This window comes from Nothobranchius furzeri, chromosome 15, assembly GCF_043380555.1.
Source record: "Nothobranchius furzeri strain GRZ-AD chromosome 15, NfurGRZ-RIMD1, whole genome shotgun sequence".
In the NCBI taxonomy this organism is placed as follows: domain Eukaryota; kingdom Metazoa; phylum Chordata; class Actinopteri; order Cyprinodontiformes; family Nothobranchiidae; genus Nothobranchius; species Nothobranchius furzeri.
In genome coordinates, this window is record NC_091755.1 from 54,113,727 (window position 1) to 54,132,982 (window position 19,256).

The 19,256-nt window shown below is 41.4% G+C and overlaps 2 protein-coding genes across 3 annotated transcripts; one reads left to right on the forward strand and one right to left on the reverse strand.

The window, feature by feature from the left end:
* Window positions 1–10,201: 10,201 nt before the first annotated feature.
* Window positions 10,202–13,909, forward strand: hmga1a (high mobility group AT-hook 1a). Of its 2 annotated transcripts, none has more exons than XM_015968450.3 (5): window positions 10,202–10,410; window positions 11,289–11,402; window positions 12,141–12,221; window positions 13,019–13,075; window positions 13,606–13,909. In XM_015968450.3, exons 2-5 carry the CDS (start codon window positions 11,304–11,306, stop codon window positions 13,675–13,677), a joined length of 309 nt encoding a protein of 102 aa, XP_015823936.1. In that variant the 5' UTR covers window positions 10,202–10,410; window positions 11,289–11,303; the 3' UTR covers window positions 13,678–13,909. The 2 variants fall into 2 exon arrangements, with proteins under 2 accessions (XP_015823936.1, XP_015823937.1); XM_015968451.3 differs by lacking the exon at window positions 10,202–10,410 and adding an exon at window positions 10,493–10,647.
* A 2,208-nt stretch (window positions 13,910–16,117) lies between these two features.
* smim29 (small integral membrane protein 29) lies at window positions 16,118–19,227 on the reverse strand. The gene is made up of 5 exons (XM_015968447.3): window positions 19,115–19,227; window positions 18,387–18,683; window positions 18,247–18,272; window positions 18,034–18,139; window positions 16,118–16,618 (listed from the first exon to the last, which is right to left on the reverse strand). The coding sequence occupies exons 2-5, from the start codon at window positions 18,495–18,497 to the stop codon at window positions 16,550–16,552; spliced, it is 312 nt and encodes a 103-aa protein (XP_015823933.1). The 5' UTR covers window positions 18,498–18,683; window positions 19,115–19,227; the 3' UTR covers window positions 16,118–16,549.
* Between the last annotated feature and the right edge of the window lie 29 nt (window positions 19,228–19,256).

Sequence of the window (19,256 nt, forward strand, 5' to 3'; positions counted from 1 at the left end):
GATGGATTTTCTGGGTAACAAACACCCACAGCTGAAGCATGTTGGTGCTCAGTGTGAGACCACCCTCTGCTGGACATCATCTCAAACGTTCTCCATTACCAGGAGAGATCCTCGTCATCAAAAGGTTTATGAGCATAAAAGCAGCATCAGCACTGGTCATACTGAGTGGTTGAAAAAATAATGACCTGAGGTCACATTTCTCTTTCGTTTTTCATTCAGGTGCACATTTCTAAATGGATTTTTTTTTATTCTCCTTACAAAGGTGAGGCCTGGGTACCACCACAAGATGGAGGCATTTCTTTCACACAGTGTCCAGTTCTTTTCTCCAAATCCAAACCCAGTTTTTATTGATAGAAACAAACTACAGCTGCAATGAAGTGTGTGTTATTAGTTAAAAAGTCAGATGTTGAAATGTATGCTCCAATTTATAATTCTGCTTCTGTAGAAGCACAAAAGGGTTCAGGTACAAGGTTATTGTAGAGGTCCTTGCACTCATCAGAAATAAAGAATAAAACTCTACTATTGCATTTCTGACTTCCATTTCAAATAAGTCACACAGCCTTGTGCTCCTCGTGGGGAATTTGTTTCTCTCATTTGGGGAAAAATCTTCAGTTTATATATTACAGAGGTATAAATGATAAAGATGAAAATCACAAAATGAATTATAAAAGTGTTAATCCACAAGTAAACCACATAAATATTTGAAATAGTGGGCTGAATAAACCCAAACCTTAGCATGTCATATATGTATATGGGGGCAGCAGTAGCTCAACAGGTTGAGCGGGTTGTCCAGTAATCGGAAGGTTGCAGGTTCGATCCCGGCTCCAGACAGAGAATTCTGCTGTTGTGTCCTTGGGCAAGACACTTAACCCACCTTGCCTGCTGGTGGTGGTCGGAGGGACTGGTGGCGCCAGTGCTCGGCAGCCTTGCCTCTGTCAGTGCGCCCCAGGGCAGCTGTGGCTACATCGTAGCTCATCACCATCGGTGTGTGAATGTGTGTGTGAGTGGATGAATGATACACTGTAGTGTAAAGCGCTTTGGAGTCCTTACTCTGAGAGGTGCTATACAAGTGCGGGTCATATATATATATATATATATATATATATATATATATATATACATACATACATATATATATATATATATATATATATGTTGATTTTTTTAAAGAAAAAAAAAGACCAATAACTTTTATCTATACTAGAAAGTGAGTGAAAGTGACTCATCAGCACACTTAGCAAGGTCATATTTAATATTATTAGGAGTCATTGGCAGATTTATTTTTATTTCATTAATTGGTTAATTTTAATATTTTGTTTATGCTCATGTTTTTGGGTCAGTCTGTGAAAATTAAACGATCTCAATCGTTTTAATCTGCCCAGAGATTATTCTTTACAAAAAGATTTAATGACAAATTATTGCAAACAGAAAGCTATCTGGAGCTGGGCCATGGTGCAACTGATAGTGCTGCTGCCTCACAGAGTGGTCACAGGTTTGTATCCCAGCTGCAGCTTCTCTGTGTTTAGAATGAACGTGCAGGTTTTTTCATTGAACATGTTCGTATGGTATTGATTTACTTAATGACCTTAAAAGAGCTTTTTGATGAGTGAAAATAGTTTATTTTAATAAATTACTTAATCATTCATACATTTATGTCATTAGGGCAAGAGGAGTTTATCATTGACTTTAGCATTCCAACGTCCCGCCCATGGGACAAGACATTGCAGTCCGGGGACCCGGGATTTTAAGGTGTTGGTTGTAATGTGTGATTGCTTGTTTTGGAGTGTTTGATGAGATCAGCTCCAAGACTAGAATATCAAAGCAGAGCAGATGTGTATTTTATTATTATTAATAAACCTAATTTAATCTAAAGAAAGAGATCTGTCAGGTCCAAGCTGTTTCTGCCTAAGGAGTCTGAAGTATGGCCTAATGTTCAAGTAAAGGAATATCAGAAGGTTGAGTCACAGTATGACTGATGCACCCACCCAAGCCTGGTCCAAAAATCTCAGGATGTGGAAATAAATCAATTTTCAAAAGGAAACTGGAACGTTGAGTCAGTGACCAATGTGAGGAGCTGAAAGAAAACAGCCTCTATTATTCCCTGAGAATTGGGAGTATCATATAAATACTGTGCTGTATTCACTAAACAAGCAGCACGCGCTACTTCCTGTTTGTGTGAGTCACATACTATATGAGCTGTCTGCCGGCCCCATCCCCCGCCCACTAACCTCCATCCGCCCCCGTTCAACTATAAAAGACACCCACACATATTCCCATCTCCACCCACCTTCCCCTTCCAACTGATCCCTCTCTTTCCCACTTCTCTCCCAATGGACTTTCTCTCTCCTTCTTCTCCCCCTCCACCTCTCTTCTTCAGGGGGAAGAGAAGGAGGATGTGAGTGGCGCATGTGCATGAGTTAGTCATGTTCAGACTCATCCAGGGCCTACAACAGCACGAGCAGAGGGAAACCCAAGCAGGAATAGCATGTTTTGCTCACATCTGTCACTCGGTTTGGCTGCTGCACTCCTGTGGTTTGTGCAACAGCACCTAAAAACGGATCGCTGGGATGAGCAAGACAGTGGGGTGGGTGGACGATACAGGGGACAAGGAAAAAAGAGCAGAAGGACAAGGTGGGGGGAGGGGTGAGCATGCCAAAGTGGGCCAAGGCACCCCCCTCCCCCCATGCTCCAAATGGTTAATAGGATTCAGTTTGCCCATAGCCGCTGCAGAGTTCAAGAGCTCGGAGACGAGTCTGATGAGGAGGGAGGAAGATCTGATTATTCAGATTCAAACAGACCCATCATGTTTTCAGTTTTCTAAATGACTGAAATTTGCTCACTGACGTGTTGGATGAGTATTTAATCAGTTTCACATCTGAAACTGTTTAATTAGATGTTTTATGCATAAAAGCAAACCCTAAAAATCCATGTCCCTAATTTAGAGGATTCAGGGTTTCTATATAACTCATACAAAGCCTTCATCTTACTTAGAGATGAGTATTTTATTATCTATTAATCTTTCCAAACAGACCGGTGCATTAATCGCACCATACAGCATGTGAAAATGAAGTGTTAACAAACATAAAACAAAGAATTAAGGTCTTTTGGGAAAAATATGAATGTGTTTTAATAAAAAACATAGATTTCATGAAAAGTGAACTGAGATCAGACTTAACTTAAAACAATCTGTCATGTTGCCGTGACAATTTACAGCATGAGAGACGTGTGCTGTGTGGGATGGAAGTGCTTAATAATACTGTTGTTAAAAAGATGATGTTAGACAACAGGGTCCATGGACTACAATGTTTGTAGATGATTTAGTGGTTTGCAGTGAAAGCAGGGCACAGATAGAAGAAAAGTGAGAGGTGGGGTATGAACTGGAAAATACACGTGTACATGAGAGGGACACAAGCAGAACGGTGATGTTATACAGAAAGCAGAAGTAAAGACGGCAGAGTTCTTTCATCTTAAACGTTTAGCTGTTGTTCGTCAGTTCGGCGATGACACTACAAGCGTCAACACAATGGCAAGGGTTCTGTAGCAGGCCTGCCAAGGGTAGCAGAGAGATGTCCAATTTTTTAACTGTGCATTAAAAGCGATGGACACTGCAAGTCTGTGATTGGTCAGCACTCCCCGTACTTTTGAATCTAATGACACTTATACACAAGCATCGGCTCTACTCTGCCTGGACCGGATTTGGGGTGTTTGGGTAACCTTGGATTTTCCAGAGCACAGCTGGACGTCTTTTAAGGACTCTTTCCGAGGCGGTCTGCCTGGAGCGAAACTGGTCCAACACACCCACTTCTGACTGATCGTCTGGCTCAAAATCACGCACACCATTAGGCACTATGGCACAAACCCAACCGCAAAAACATGGATGAGGAGCTTAAAAGGGTAAGTTGATTACAGTAATGATAACTTTCAAGTACTATTGATCTTAAAATATTCTAATAAATAGCATACTTACCCATTTTTATTGAATTAGTCTCACAAAACACGACGGCAAGCCTGATCACGTATAAACAAGAGTCATTTTCCGTTTGCTGTTCTCGAGCCCTGCATGATGTTGTGACTATCGCGCAAATTTCCAAGAAGCGCTCAGCGGCGTAGCGAGTCCTGTGTGACCATTTGACTTCGTAACCGCGGCGCTTTCATGGCGCAGCGCATCTGTCTTCTGTGCCCCAGGCTGAAGTCTGAATGGGAAACATCTCTTTTTTCATTTGTGTGACATTGCGCCTCAGCTGATGGAGAAGTATAAACCAGGCTTTAGGGTATACAGTTCAAAGCAATGGAGAGTGTGGAGGTGAAGAAGCGTGTGAAGCAGGGTGGAATGGGTGAAGAAAAACGTCAGCTGTAACGAAAGGATTTCAGCAAACATGAAAGGAAGGGTGTAAAAGACAGTGGTGAGACCAGCCATGTTGTCTTGTCCATGAGGAAAAGACAGGAGGCAGAACTGGAGGACGCAGAGCTAAAAAAGTTGAGAATCTCAGAAGGATATGGTTAGGAATGAGTCGATCCGAGGGACAGCTCGTGCCGCTTTTCTTCTTAATTTGGCCTAAAAAGTGGAAAATTATTACTTAGATGGCATGATGAACTAAGGGGAAAAAAATGAACCCAATTAAAAACAGCATTGTATTTAGTTATCAGCTACTGATCTTTGCAGTTTTGATAAAATGTTGTTTTGGACAATTTCTTTTTTATCTTTGAAAATCATTCAAAATATTCCTCCGCTGGTCTCCAGGTGGGGCCAGCAGTTGAGACGAACAACATTCCTTGTGCACGGCCACACACAGATGCACAGAGTAGGCCTATTTTCCTGCTTCCCTCACACACACACACACACACACTGTGAGGGGCTGGTACAGCAGAGATGTGTGAGGGGATGGGGGATGGGGCTGAAGTAGTTGTAGAAGATAGAGAGGAAGGAAGTGAATAGAGTGAGAAATTGGGAGGGAAAGAGGGGGAGGTCGGGTATGCAAGGCAAGAACATGCTGAGCAGAACATTGGATTCATTGAGAAAAGCGCGCTACCCATTCATGCCCTATCCAGTCCCCTTTTCACTAAACTCCCACTCCCCTCATCGTGTACGTACAGTGTGCTGACATCTGCAGAAGACAATGATTTTGTAGCAACAACACTGGATTACATACATTACTTTACAATGAATTATTTAAGACTTGAACTTCAGTTGAACAATGAGACTGAAGATACACAGGAAAAAGGCAAAAGAACCTGTTACAGCCACATTCAGGGTCACTCTGCATTCTCAGCGGCTATTTTCTACCAGATTGCAAAGAACTCATCGACTCCAGATGGGTAGTTTATTTGCATAACAAACCCTGGCCCTTGTGCAACACAGTTTGGAGTGTTTCAGTTTGCTCTATTATTTCCTCAGCACACAATCAACATTAGATGCATTTCAAGTGAAAAACCTTAAGACCTGAAAATCAGGAATGTTGCTGTTGTGTGAGTATGAAGCCAGCAGGAGCAGACAGGGTCACTAAAAGGCTCTGGGTCAGTTAATGAGTAATAACCTGGAACAAAACGTGCCACTGGGGTACAACCGTTTTACTCAGAGGAAAACTCACAATAACTAGCACATATATATATACACACACACATATATATATATATATATATATATATATATATATATATATATATATATATATATATATATATATACATATATCATACCTTTCACGGTAATACCGGTACAATGTTGGGCAATGATAAGAAAATGAAATATCGCGATAGGATAGAATGGGTAAAACGCACTTGCGCAGTGCCTTTGTTTTCATACGCACATGGCGGAAAAAGCATGGCAGCGACGGAGGAGAAGGGCGAAAGCGGCTCGTTGAATGAAACAGAATTTGTTTTTTAAAAAGGTGCTACCTCAGTGGTGTGGAACTGGTTTGATTTCCGCCCGTCAGATACCCAACAAAGCACAATTTTTTCTAGAACATGCAAGCGGGCCGTCGTGGCGAGGAAACACCACAAACTTATTTCATCATTTGAAGCAGAAGCACTTTTAGGAGTACAACAAAGCTGTTTAAGCACACGAAGATGCGTCCTCCTCAACAAGTGCGTTGGTAAGACCAAAGAAGCTGACTCAACAAACAATCGGCACAGCTATAAATAGCTGCACCCCGTATGACAAAAGTAGCAAACGCTGGGGAGAACTAACTAATGCAGTGACGCATTGTTTAGCCAGGGATGTGATGCCCATTCAGAGTGTGGAAAAGGAAGGTTTCACAAAGATGCTTAAAACGTTTGAGTCACGCTACAAGCTGCCCACCAAGAAATACTTCTCTAAAGTCGCTTTGCCTGCTTTATATGAAGAGGTTCGTACTGAGGTGTCAAATGCATTATCGTCTGTGGAGTTTTTGCGTCCACCATGGACATGTGGTCCAGCCGAACATCAGACCCCTGCACGAGCCTCACAATACACTATGTGGACAAGGACTGGAAGCTAAGAAACAAGTGCCTTGAAACAAGTTTTTTCCCCGAAGACCATACCGGGGAAAATATAGCCAAAGGCCTAAACGAGTTCCTCAGCTCGTGGAATCTTCAGGAGGAAAAACAGGTGTGTGTGGCGACAGACAGCTGGGCCAAAGTTGTGAAGGCGGTCGCACTCAACAACTGGACCAGACTTTCATGCTTCGGACATCGCCTGCACATCGCCATAGGTAAATTGATTAGAATGTCAGATTAAGCATTTCTTGCATTAGTTTAAATGATAGTAATGTTTATATCATTAATTACAATGTCACACATTCCACACTGCATTAATATTGGTGTTGAGCAATTAACTGTTTTCCTTTAAATTTGTCTTTTTTAGAAAGAAGTGTGAAGGACCAAAGGATTGATCGAGCAGTTGGAGTGGGAAAGAAGATTGTTGGTGCCTTTGGCCACAGCTGGAAGCGCCAGCGTGCTCTGCAGGCTGCCCAAAAAGAACTGGGCCTACCAGAACACAAACTCATAACTGAATGTTGCACTCGTTGGGGCTCAAAGCAGAGAATGATCTAGCAACTGCTGGAACAAGAAAAGGCTATAACACAGGTTTTAGACGCTGATAAAACCACAAGGCACCTCATGTTGACATTCAGGTGCTTGACTCAGTCAGCGCTGCATTGAGTCCACTTCTAGAGTTTACAGATGCTTTTTCTGCTGAAGAGTATGTGACCATTTCATGTGTTAAGCCTGTTCTTCAGATGTTTAACAACGACCTGTTAAAAGTAAAAGAGAGTGACAATCAGCTGACCAAAGACATCAAAACAGCAATACTTGACTACATGAACAGAAGCTACAAAGAAACCATCACAGAGAGGCTTATTAAGATGGCTTCTCTACTTGATCCAATGTTTTCGCACAGAATATTTCAGTGAGAGTGAGAGCGAAGCCATCAAAGTTCAGGTCATGAGTGAGCTAGAGCATCTTGTGTCACACCAGGGTAGCACAGCCACAGGTGTTTCAGAAACCCTTCCCACATCTGCTGGAGACCAAACAATTCAGGGAGCTGCTAAAAAGCCAAAAAAAAAAAAGAGTCTCAGGAGCTTTTTGAAGGGACCTGTTAGTGGCAAGACAGATGTGACTGCAGAAAGGTTATTATCTAAACTGAGCTGTTATGTGAATAGTCCACCAGCAGACAGTGAGTGTGATCCTCTTTTGTGGTGGAAAGTTCACACGGTAAACTTTCCCAACATCAGCAGATTAGCTATAGGAAATACCTCTGAATTCCAGCAACTATAGCTCTGCATCTGAAAGGTTGTTCAGTACAGGTGGAAACGTTGTAACTTGTCTACGATCGTCCCCTAAGCCCACATCTGGGAACATGTTGTTTCTGACAAAAAAATCTGAAAACTTGAAAAGGGCACTTTATCCATGTTTTTTTATTGTGTTTTTTACTCAAGAGTTTGAGTTTCATGTTGCAAAGCAACTCCTAGTTATTAGATATTACACATGGTTATGCTCAGGAGGATATTCAGCCCATTTGCACAAACATTTTAATGTAGTTTTGATGCACATAACAACTGCTGTTTAAGTGCAAATATATTGGTGAGTTCTTTGCACTAATAAAGTTGTTAATTTGTAAAGTACTTTGTCTCACATCAGTCATATCGTCAGTTATATCGTTATAGCAAATTTTCATATATATATATACACACACACACACACATATATATATATATATATATATATATATCGTGATAAATATTTTTGGCCACATTGCCCTGCCCTAATATTTTTTTCTGATAGTTTTTCAGTCACATTTTAAACAAGAACAGAATTTGCAATGAAATGAGAAGCATATGAGAGAGGCTTTCATCACTACACAAAATAAATAATCCTTAATCCTTTACGCTCTTGTTTCTTTCAAAGACGCCTTGATTTGCATTAGGAGCAACAACTCTTGCAAATCATCCCTGCCCTTACAAAGATGGACTCACCAGCTGTTTTAGCTTGCAGCCAGTCCATGTAAACTGACATGAGTGAGCGATGTCTTCCCCAAAATGATACGATGTCCCAGACATCCTCATAAGTTAGAGGTTTATGAATAAAAGATGGGTTTATTTTTCTCCTCCACCACAGTTATTTCCTCTAGGGGCTGCGACTTTTTTACTGAATTACTAGGCTGCTGCTTTACAACTCTGTTTATTTACCTTGAGTCTTCCCAAAAGACGTTGAGTCACATGTCTGCATTGAATATTTTCTTCAGATTTATTCATTAAAGTTTGTTTTGCTTGTGAACAACATCAATGAGTAAATCACCTTCCAGCTTTTGATGACAGAAGTACAAGTTTTTTTTTAAAGATTAGTTTTAGGTTAAAAAAAGAAGAAAGAAAACCATAATGAAGAAAAACCTTGCTAATTATAGTTAAGATTCAAATATAATTCTGAAATAGCAGCAAAAAAGTACAATTTTTATTTCAAATGACTCATAAAATGTTTAATAAAAATCTATGTTAAACTTTTCATATTAATTGTTGCCTAATACAAGAATAATTTAGGGACCATGTCTGCACATGTAGATGAGCACCGATGTTAACAGAACAGTAAAATTCTTTGAGAAAATCAGCGATGCTTCATAGGGAGTTTACGATTTAATTTCATTCAAACTAAACTTCGGCTAGTAGATTAAAATTAGCTCCACATTTACTGTTTCTCTTAGGGTTTCATACAAAATGAATACACAAATATGTTTTAAAGATTAGCATAATTAAAAAAAAGAAAGGAAAATCAACATAAAGAAAAAAAACTCCTCAATATAATTAAGATTCAAATATAATTCTGAAATAGCTGCTCAAAAATGTCATTTGAATTTTAAATGAAACATAATTGTTTTTTCTTTAATGCACAACAAATAAAAGAAAATTAGATTAAAATTAGCTCCACATGCATTGTTTCCGTTTGGGTTTTGTACAAAATAATATTATTAATATATTTAAATAATATGTATAAATTAAATTACTTTTTAGTCTCGTTATTTAAACATGAGCAAAGGGATTGTTTACATTGGGGGACGTCATCATAGTTCAAGCGCCATGACAGTGGAGGCTATGACACAATGTAGGTTAATTTTATTTTATGAAAAAAGTGGATTGTAAGCAATTTAGTCATTTCGTAAAACCCCTTAGATGCTAAAACAATGACGATTTACCAACTACTTTCACCCATGTCAAGAAAGTGATTCATAAAAATGGAGATTTGTAAGACGTTAGCTCTTATCATTCTATAATCCTTTATTAGACAAATTAACTCACTTTGCTTTCCCCCCAATACTTAGTTATTTGTTTGAATGTATAATTTTGGAGATTATTATACAACTATGATAAATTTATTATATGTATAATATAAAACTTTTGGATATTAATTTGGGACTCTTTCAGAATGAATGTAAACAATGGGAGAAATGTCTTGTTTACATTATAATAACGATATTTTAGAAGCCATTCACAAGCTGTCCGGTAAACATACAGTAAGCAATAATTTTATATAACAACTTAAAGAAATACGTACTGTGACCTTCGACGAGTTGAAAGTAACTAGATAAGTGACGAGATTAAACGTAAACTTCCACAGGTAGCGCGTCTCGACTTGTAAACACCCTGTGACGCAATAATCGGCCTGCGCAGGCGCTGCGCATTTCCCCAAAGTATAATATTTCGACGGGGGGCACGGATAGTCGGAACACCGGCGGTGCTGAGTGGAGGTTGGGCTGTTCTGGTTCTGTTGGTGGCCCTCGTTATCATATCCCCGCCCTCCAGTGTTCCCGCTCTCCTGAGGGCGGTTCTTTAAATTGTCCAAAAACTCCTCCTGTCCGACTCCGGCGCCTTTCATTCCTTTATCTGCGCGAGACGCACGTGCTCTACCGAGGGAAACCTTTGGATTAAACTTCTCACCGTGCTGGTAAAAATAAATATGTTTCATGTACAAAAATGCAGAAAGTTCAGCTTTTCGCTTATTTAAATGGGTTTGTGTGTGTTTTTAAGGCGCGTGAGCTGGGCTTTTTAAATGGGCGGGCTGTCTGACGAATAAAAGCTGTAGCCTATAGATCAGCTTTTTAACCGGGTACGCACCAGCCGGGCTTCAAACGGAAACAAGTCTACCTGAGTTTAGCACGGAGGCGATAGCACCGTGACAAAGGTGAGTGGGGATGCGACCACCGGTTTTACAAACAGCCCGGAGCTCCGGCGGGAAACGGCGGCACGTTGTCAGCCGTCTTTTGTTGCTTCGGTCCGGGCTCGCTCCGCTACACGGAGACCTCGGTTGCTGCTCTCCCCTCCGCCACTTAATTTTTAAAAAGCCATTCAGCTCAAAGCTTGTTGCCTGCAACCAGAAACGAGCCGCGGCCATTGTGGTGTGTGAGTGTCGGTGGATCTCTCCGCGGCCCAGGCGTGCAGACACGCTGCTCTGAGATGGTTCCGTGCGCAGGCCTGGTCTTTGGGCTCCTGCGGGGCCTATAAGCGCGGTCGGTACCGGAGGGAATTGGCTGGTTTTGTGGTCTTTTGCAGGTTAAGCCTGCTGTGATCGGTTTTCTGCGTAAACCTCTTGTGTCGCAGAGCGCAGACGAGACGGAAATAGACCTGGAAACCAGCGCGGATTAATTGGGTTAAACCGTGCGTGGTGCGGTCGGTCATCTTTGGTTTGTTGTTGCGGTCAGTGGGTTTAGTGGCTCACGGGTACACGCTGTGCTCAGTTTTCTGTGTGAACTCGACGCCTCTTGCAGCATCAAGGCCGGCCGGTAGGGTTTATTTAAATCATCATTATCATCATCATCCATTCAGGTTGGAAGAGCAAATATGAGCGACAAGGGGACAGTCTCACCGAAAGAGAAGGAGGCGGCAGAGAAGAGAGGGCGTGGAAGACCCCGCAAATCGCTCGAGGTGAAAACCTCTGACGTAAGTAGTGTCTATTTATTCTGGTATACTAGCTGATTTTCTACCACCCCGTCGTTTTATTATTATTATTATTATTTTTTATTTTTATTTTTGCATGCCATGGGAATAAACTTGATCTTAAATGCATGCAGAACCAGGCCGGTGTGGTGCTGAGCCTCAGGTCCTCTTGTGATCGCTGAGGCTCAGTTAGACGCACATGCAGGTTTGTGCATATCAGAGTCTTGAGACCAGAATAAAATAGCCCAGACTGCAGGAGCATGGCCTTGTGGCCATTTGCCCCCTGCTTTTCCACTGCTGAGGTGTACAGCAAATTCCCAGCATGTCTCACCAGTTTGTAAGCAACCAGTAACCTAACACCTTTAAACTGGTTTTAACCTCCCCCTCATCCTCTTCTGCATTACATAGGAGAGTTGTGGCCCAGAGTGGATCACATAGATGTCACTTGGCCTGCTGTGTATTACTATTGAGTTGCTGGGTTGCTAAGAGCTGTGATGATCAACACATCAGACGAGCAACAGAAGACGAGTGGGCCATGACGCCGGTTTAAACCACGAGTTGTGCATGAATTTGCTGAACTTTCAGATGTTATGGCAGTCCCCTCTGATGTTTACGGTTCAGCCAGATTGCTCAGTCAGTTTTTGTTTTGATTTCAATTGTTTTGATGTGCACTAAAATTGAGCCTTTTTGGGCATCTATTAAAACATTCTTGATATTAACTATAACCTGTTTGATATCCAGGAGCCAAGTGGGTCACCAACTCCAAAGAGGCCCAGAGGGCGACCAAAGGGCAGCAAAAACAAGACTGCTGGCAAGGGCAAGGTAAGTCATTGCTCGTCTTGTTTGAAACTTATATTCCCGTAGTTTGCAACAGCTAACCTCATCCTCTGCTGTTGATATATGTTTATTGGCTGCAGTTCAAGGTGCCACAAATAGCCCGGCCATGACTCCCTATTGGGGGCGGCAAAGTGATTATCAATACCAATAAATCTTGGTTAACTGCTTTATTTGGGGGTGGAAGGGGGGGCCTGATATTTACCCTGTACTTCCTGTCCTCCAGCTTCCTGCAGCTTGTCATGCACTGTGTGGTGCAGGTGCAGAGGCCGCAAGACTGTTTCCAGGCTGACACTAAGCACCCCTCCGCCCCCAACCAGCACACAGCCCTACTTCTTCTCTCTGCCTGTCGTCTCCATAGCAACAACTGCTTTTTCTCCCTCTCCCCAACCCTTTAGCTCCCCTGTGTGTGCGCGCCATTTGCTGTTACGTATGGGAGATGGAGTGAATAAGGGAGTTTAGGAAGCACCGGTATAGGTTTAGAAGTGCGGGCCAAGCTGTAGGGTTTGTCTCCACTCGATTTCACCAGCTGTCTCTGAGCCTCGGACCAGGTGGCCAGCGAACTGGAGTGCCCCGTGTGCAGTTCCTGTCGGCCGTCCAGATAATAGCCAATGAACCCAGTGCCCCCTTTCGATCGGTCTTGTTGCAGAAGTACGGCTGCCATCTACAGGCTAATCTGCAAATGGACGACAGATCCCCAGCACGTCGCTGAGAATGAAAATCATCTCTAAACAGCAAGACCCTCTTAAAGCTATATTGACCTTTTTAGTTGTTTTTGTTCACAGAAAGCACCAGCAGCTGCGTCTGCAGGGGGCAAACGCAGGGGCAGACCCAAGAAGGAGGTGAGTTGAAAATGCCCACAGTTGCCATGTCTGTAAATTAAACAAACTGGTATGAATGCCTACTGGTTCCCTCGTCTGCTGCCTTGTTTTGGTTCTTAACGTGACAGCAGGGATAGTTTGTTTTTGCTTGTCTAAATTGTGGTTTTATAGTGACATTCCACAATGAATGTGAGTGGTTGGGCCATACCCTAAAAGTAGTCAGGATTGCATTGGTCATGACGGGAAATCCGACTGCCCTCCCAACTAGCCCACCCTTTTTATGAATGAACGTGTTGAAGTGGTGAGTGTTCAGAGGGGAAAAGCAGGATGGCTCATTGTGACTCATCGGTTATGAATCACTTTTCACTACCCATGGTTCCCCTGAGTGCCTTTTCATGCCACAGCGGTTCATCAAACATTTTTCATTTCCACATTGGTGCTTGGGAGTTCATAAAAGCAGAAGATGGTCAGGTCGAGGCATGACTCACCCTCAGAAGTTGTTGATCCACGAGGGATCAGACAAAGTTTAATTCATGCTTTTCTCGTCGCAGGAGAAGGAAGAAAAAGCATCCCAAGAATCATCTGAAGAAGAAGAAGAGGGAGAAGAGGAAGAGGACCAGTAACTCAACAGGACGCTACCTCACTCAACATACTGACTTACTGTTAATCAGAACTGGGCTGTTTCTCCAACGCCAGTGCCACCACATGACCACTGTTCACGACAAAGCCCGCCTTTAGCCAAAGGCGGGTTAACACAGTACATAAATCATGCAGCAGCACTGGATATAAACAGATGGACTTGCTCAAGCTTAGATTTACGAGGCAGGTGACAGTCCTCCTACATGTCAAGTCTCTCATACTGGACAAAATGTGCTCTCAGGAGCCTGGGTGTTTGTTTTTTTTCCCCTAAACAATGGCTTCATGAACTTTTTCTCTGCTTAGTGGTATTTGTTGAATCTGAAAACCATATAGATTTCTCTCCTTTTGTTTTAACTGGATGACAAAGGTGACATTTACCTATTTTGTGTGTGTGTGTGTGTGTTTTCAGGTGGAAAGGTTGACCTATCCTTTGCATTATATTAGATGGAGATGAGCTCCAGTGTTTAGGATGAGTAGGTTATTAACGGTAGAGGTGTCATGTTTTATTTTTTAGGTCTACTTAGTCGAGGCCACAGTTTTCCTGTAGGACAGATCAGATTTTAGCTTCTCAAACATTCTCAGTCTTTCTGCATGTAGAGGGGAGATATACCATTTAAACAAAATCCTGTGTGCGCTGCTTTTCGTGTTATGACTTGTTTATTGGGGGGGGGGGGGGGGGGGGCATGTTTTTAAGGATAGCATTAAAAGAATTTTAGGTTGAACGTAATCAGTGTTGTTTTCTTCAGGGAGCTTTTTATAAATGCTGTTATATTTTGGTCTCGTCTTCACAGTCGGCTTTTCGTGAGCACTCACTCAATAGTTTGTGAAACTAACTGCAATTGGTCAAACAAAGAGTTTGATTGTAATAGTGGATAGTTGGTGGCACTACTATCCAACAGGGCTGTACATTTTTCATTCCATTTAGTGATCACTGCTTGGGTTTTTTTTTTTCTGATTTAGTAACAAACTGGTAATAAAATCCCCCTACTCTTCTGAGTGTGTGTTCTCTGTATGCTAAAGAAAGTTGTGTATTTTTATTGTCAGGGAAGTTGTTCAGTTCACCTAACTGGGTTTATTTTCCACATACCTAAGCTGCTACAACCTCAGTTACAAAACCCGGAAAACTGCAAACGGGCACGACAAATGCCCGGACATTCATACCTCACGTAATCCGGTCACTTAATAATATTGTTGCATTTAACTGGTTCTTTTCGTTGTAATCTCTAGCATGATTTGAAAAAATGTTATTGCAATTTTTTTTTTTTACCCGATTGTAACGGTGTCCAAGATGTTGAGTGTATACATTTTGCACGCTCACATCTGAGCTCATTCACAGCCAGAGCTTAGACATGTTGAGATGGCAGTGAAGTAAATCAGCTTGACCACCAAGTTCATGGTCTGGTAGATTAGCAAGTTTTTTTTCTTTAAATCATTCTGGTGCACTGATATGTTGGTTTAAATTTTCATGGACAAAATGCGTTTGTGTAGACTAGACACTCTTCGCTGATCTGTTGTATGTTGGACTTAAAACAGCCACGCTTACCATAAAACTCGTCATGTCATTTTTATTTTAAATCCTGGCGATATCCACACATTCTTCAGAACCATTGATTTCTGTTCTGTAATCCCAGTAGGATGACATCATTCTTTAATGTACACCTATATAAATGTACAATGTCTATATTTCTATGGTGCCCAACAATTTGTATCAAAAAAGGACAATAAAGAAAACTCTTTGTCATATTTTCATGGTAGCTTGTTTCAGTAACTGAAATAATGGGAAAAAGTTTTATTTACAGCATGACATGAGAAAGTTGGAATGAATAATACATCAGTAGTTTGATAAAATCTGAAAAATGAGCTTTCAGTGCTTAAAACCTTCAAACCTTTTGAATCAGATAAAATCCCTGGAAAGCTGAAAGTTGGTTCTGGGTTGAACGGCTCTAAACAAACTGTTTAGGTTGACCAGTTTACATTCACCAAATGAAAGGTAATAGTTAATCATTCATAAGCTGAACAAAGCAACGCTCCGAATGCTTGATGCAGTCAGACACATGGCATTCATCAGAACTGCGGCGCCTGGAGCCACTTTTCAGGTTGCCATGCTAAGAACACAACATACTTGGGGTTTAAGTCACCACTCATTTAAGGGCTGGGAAGAAGCTGGTGTTATTTACTTCTCATCCTTGGATTTCGTGCCATTGTTAGTCACAGGCCTTTGGCAGGCCCACTAAAATGAGATGTGCATTCCAAGGCAGCTGCTTTCAGAACCTGAAGCCTTTTGACTCCAAATGAAAGTGAAATTAATTGAACTAAATCTGAGATTTGCATCTAATCATCACCTGATGAAAACGAGGCTTTGTGACTGAATGCTAAATCATCAAAGAAGCAGCTAATGCACTGCAAACAAACCACAGCACAAGCTAGGCAGGAGAGCAAACTCTTTTAACTAGTGCACAAGACTTGTAGTTCTACCACACTGCACTTATCAGTACAAATGCCTACTGCAACCGACAGGAACAGAGCTGCTCGCCGCACGTCGCTCACAATAACAACGTAAACATGCAGCCTGCATCTTCAGGGCTTTGATGTCTTCAAGTACCAGCAGTGAACGTTCTGTCTGAATAAATAACTACGAATAAATAAGAAAAATACTTCCATCTCGTAGGCACGCAGGGTTGGCATCAAAACTTCAGAAATGGAACAGATAATCCGTACAAAGAACAGGAAAAAACAAAGGCTTATTGTCAGTGATGTACCCAGAGATAACTCCAGCAGGAAGAAAGAAAAACAAAGTGATAAATCAGACTGACTGAAGGTCGTCTCCTTACTCCACAGTATCAGGGTTTACTGTTGTCATGCTTTGACGTCTTTGGTTAGAAGAGGCTGTCGCTGCTGATAACTTCTTGCCCAGCCTTGTACAATCTGAGACAAGACATGAAACACAGGAGAGCAGTTCAGTTTGACACCCAACACATGTCTAAGGAGGATGCATAATGCTGCTGGAGACTAAGTTATGACATAAAAGCTATTATTGTATGCTTTAGAAATAAGAATTTAGAAATGTACAAAGCGTGGATGAATGAATGTCATTTTGTGTAAACCAGGAAATTACATAGAAAAGCTGCACAAATAAGCAGAGTGCACAGATTTAAAATGCCCTAAGTTTCTAGAATGCTGAATATTTGTGTTTCAACACATTTCACACTCCAAGGAAAATCTACAGCCATTTAAAGTAGTTTGTTAGCAGCTCAGAACAACACTGCCACCTAGAGTTGTTCTCAGCAAGTGCAGGGCATTAGAAATGGAGAAAAGGTTTAATGAGAACAACTGAATAAAATTGAATGACAATTTTTTTGAGGAGGTACAAAAATAAAATGTATTTATAAGATTCTGTAGAAAAGCAACAAACTTTGAATTTAGACTATTTATTTTACTTCTTTACTAACTTCTCCAATATAAGTGGATGTTTTTCTAAGATGTTATTAAATAAAATTCCAAAATAAAACATTTTTAAGACAAAGGTGCAAGATGAATTCTGGTCAGGCACATTTTAAGAGGCAGAAAAAAACAGATGCGCAAAACAAATGCAGCTGACCAAAGTGAATCTTTTATCAGAACTTTGTGGTCCCTTAATGCAACGTTGCAAATCAGGAATTTAAAGAATTACACATTCTTCATGAGAGACAGCTGCAGCAATGATCATTCATGTTTTAATCACCTCGGCCATGCTTGAGGTTTTAAATTATCAGGACACTTCAAGAAAAAGGTCTTTTTAAAACAAAGCCTGCTGGAGCTCAGCGTTATCCTGAAGGTGGTCAAGCAAAACTACAGCTATAAAAGCATCACAAACTGGTGCCTGAGGGTCCTTGACACTCTTATTTTGCCGAGCCTGGAACTAAACAATTGTGATTGTTGTTTACTTATCTAGCTCCACTTGGAAACGATCCCCCCTCTCCTATACTGAAAGACGATGTCTGCAACATTTGCATCTCACCAAACCAGGGCAGACTTTAGCCCTGCAAAACAACTATAATGTAGTTTTACTAACTGCTCCAGTTTCTATTTTTCTTCTCGCAGCTTAAAGCTCGAGTGTAAAGAGGAACAGACCAACAAATTGAGGAACTGTTGCACAAAAAGCTCTGTGTTGCAACTAATGATGATCGTGCAGTAATAAATTACAAATGAAAAGATTACGTGAGATATCTTTGCAGAGTTTTCAGTCTAACATGCTTTTGAAAAACAACTATTTTTATCATCAGATTTGATAATTAAAGCATGTCCCAAGGGCTGAAGATACAGCGTCAGGCAACAATAAACACTGGTTTATTGGAAGTTACCCTTGTGTCCTCCTCTCTCCATAAAATCTCCTGTTCCGCTTCATTCAGCTCTTCTGAGGGATCGTATGTGTAAACTGGTAACAGCTGGTGACGTAGTCTGTCAATTCTGGGAAAAGTATAAAACGCATCATTCATTTGGTATGTCACGCTGAGGATCTAAATCGAGTAACTGAGTTTAGGAGATAATCACAACTGCAGCGAGCCAACTCTCACCTCCTCCTCTTACGAATGTACATGACCTGGAACAGACACAAGGTGATTTTTAAATCATAATGCTGCATTGGGTTCTGTCAGAGTTGAATTATTGCTCAAATACTGACATGAAAGCCACACATTTCCCACAAACGACTCACCACAGCTGCAGCGATTCCAGTGATGGTTATGAGGAGGATTGGCACCAGCACATAGCTGATTGTCCTGCTCCTGTCTATATCGTGAGGGGACTGAGTAGTAGTGCTGTTCATCGTTGATGTTCAGGGGAACGAACGCTGGGGGCTGCTTGAGTGAAATATTTGTTCAGGCAGGAGACCCCCCCCTCCTTCATGTGGCAGACACGCTTGTCAAGCTGCCCTCTTGTTTACAAATCATCCTCGCCGTTCATGTGACTCCCACATGGTATCACTGTCTTCCCTAATCAGCCAGCAACGAATCTGAGGAAACACGACATTTAAAAACGCGTTACCTTCCTTTTAAAAACATTCAATCGCGCAGTGACGTAAGATTAGACGAGAACAAAAAAGAAACGCTAACTAGTAAACAAAACCACGCAATTCATGCCATGTTAGCTAAACCGCTTCTCGTGCGTGTGGTTTCATGGCCACGAATATGTCGTGTATAAGCGTACAAACCACCTCAAATATAACATCAAATACCTACGTGTAGCTTCACTGAATCTCATTAGATATAAATTAAACTTATCTGCCAGTGCCAAGTTAATAGATATTGCTACACGCACCGTCAGTTTGTATAACGGCCCAGAAAAGCTGAAAAGGTGCCGTAAATTAAAAAAAAAAAGATTGGTCTGCACGTGAGACATTTGGTTTACTCCGTATTACTATAGTTTAAATACATTTTGACTCACCGGGTCAACTGTCTCCTTTTCGATGAAGGGTTTGCTTCACCGCTGCAGCTAAAAGTTCAAACAACTTCCGTCTACATTCGCAACAGCAGCGGAATTTCCGCTCAGAATCCTTCAGAATAAAAGCAATGATTTTTTTTTTATT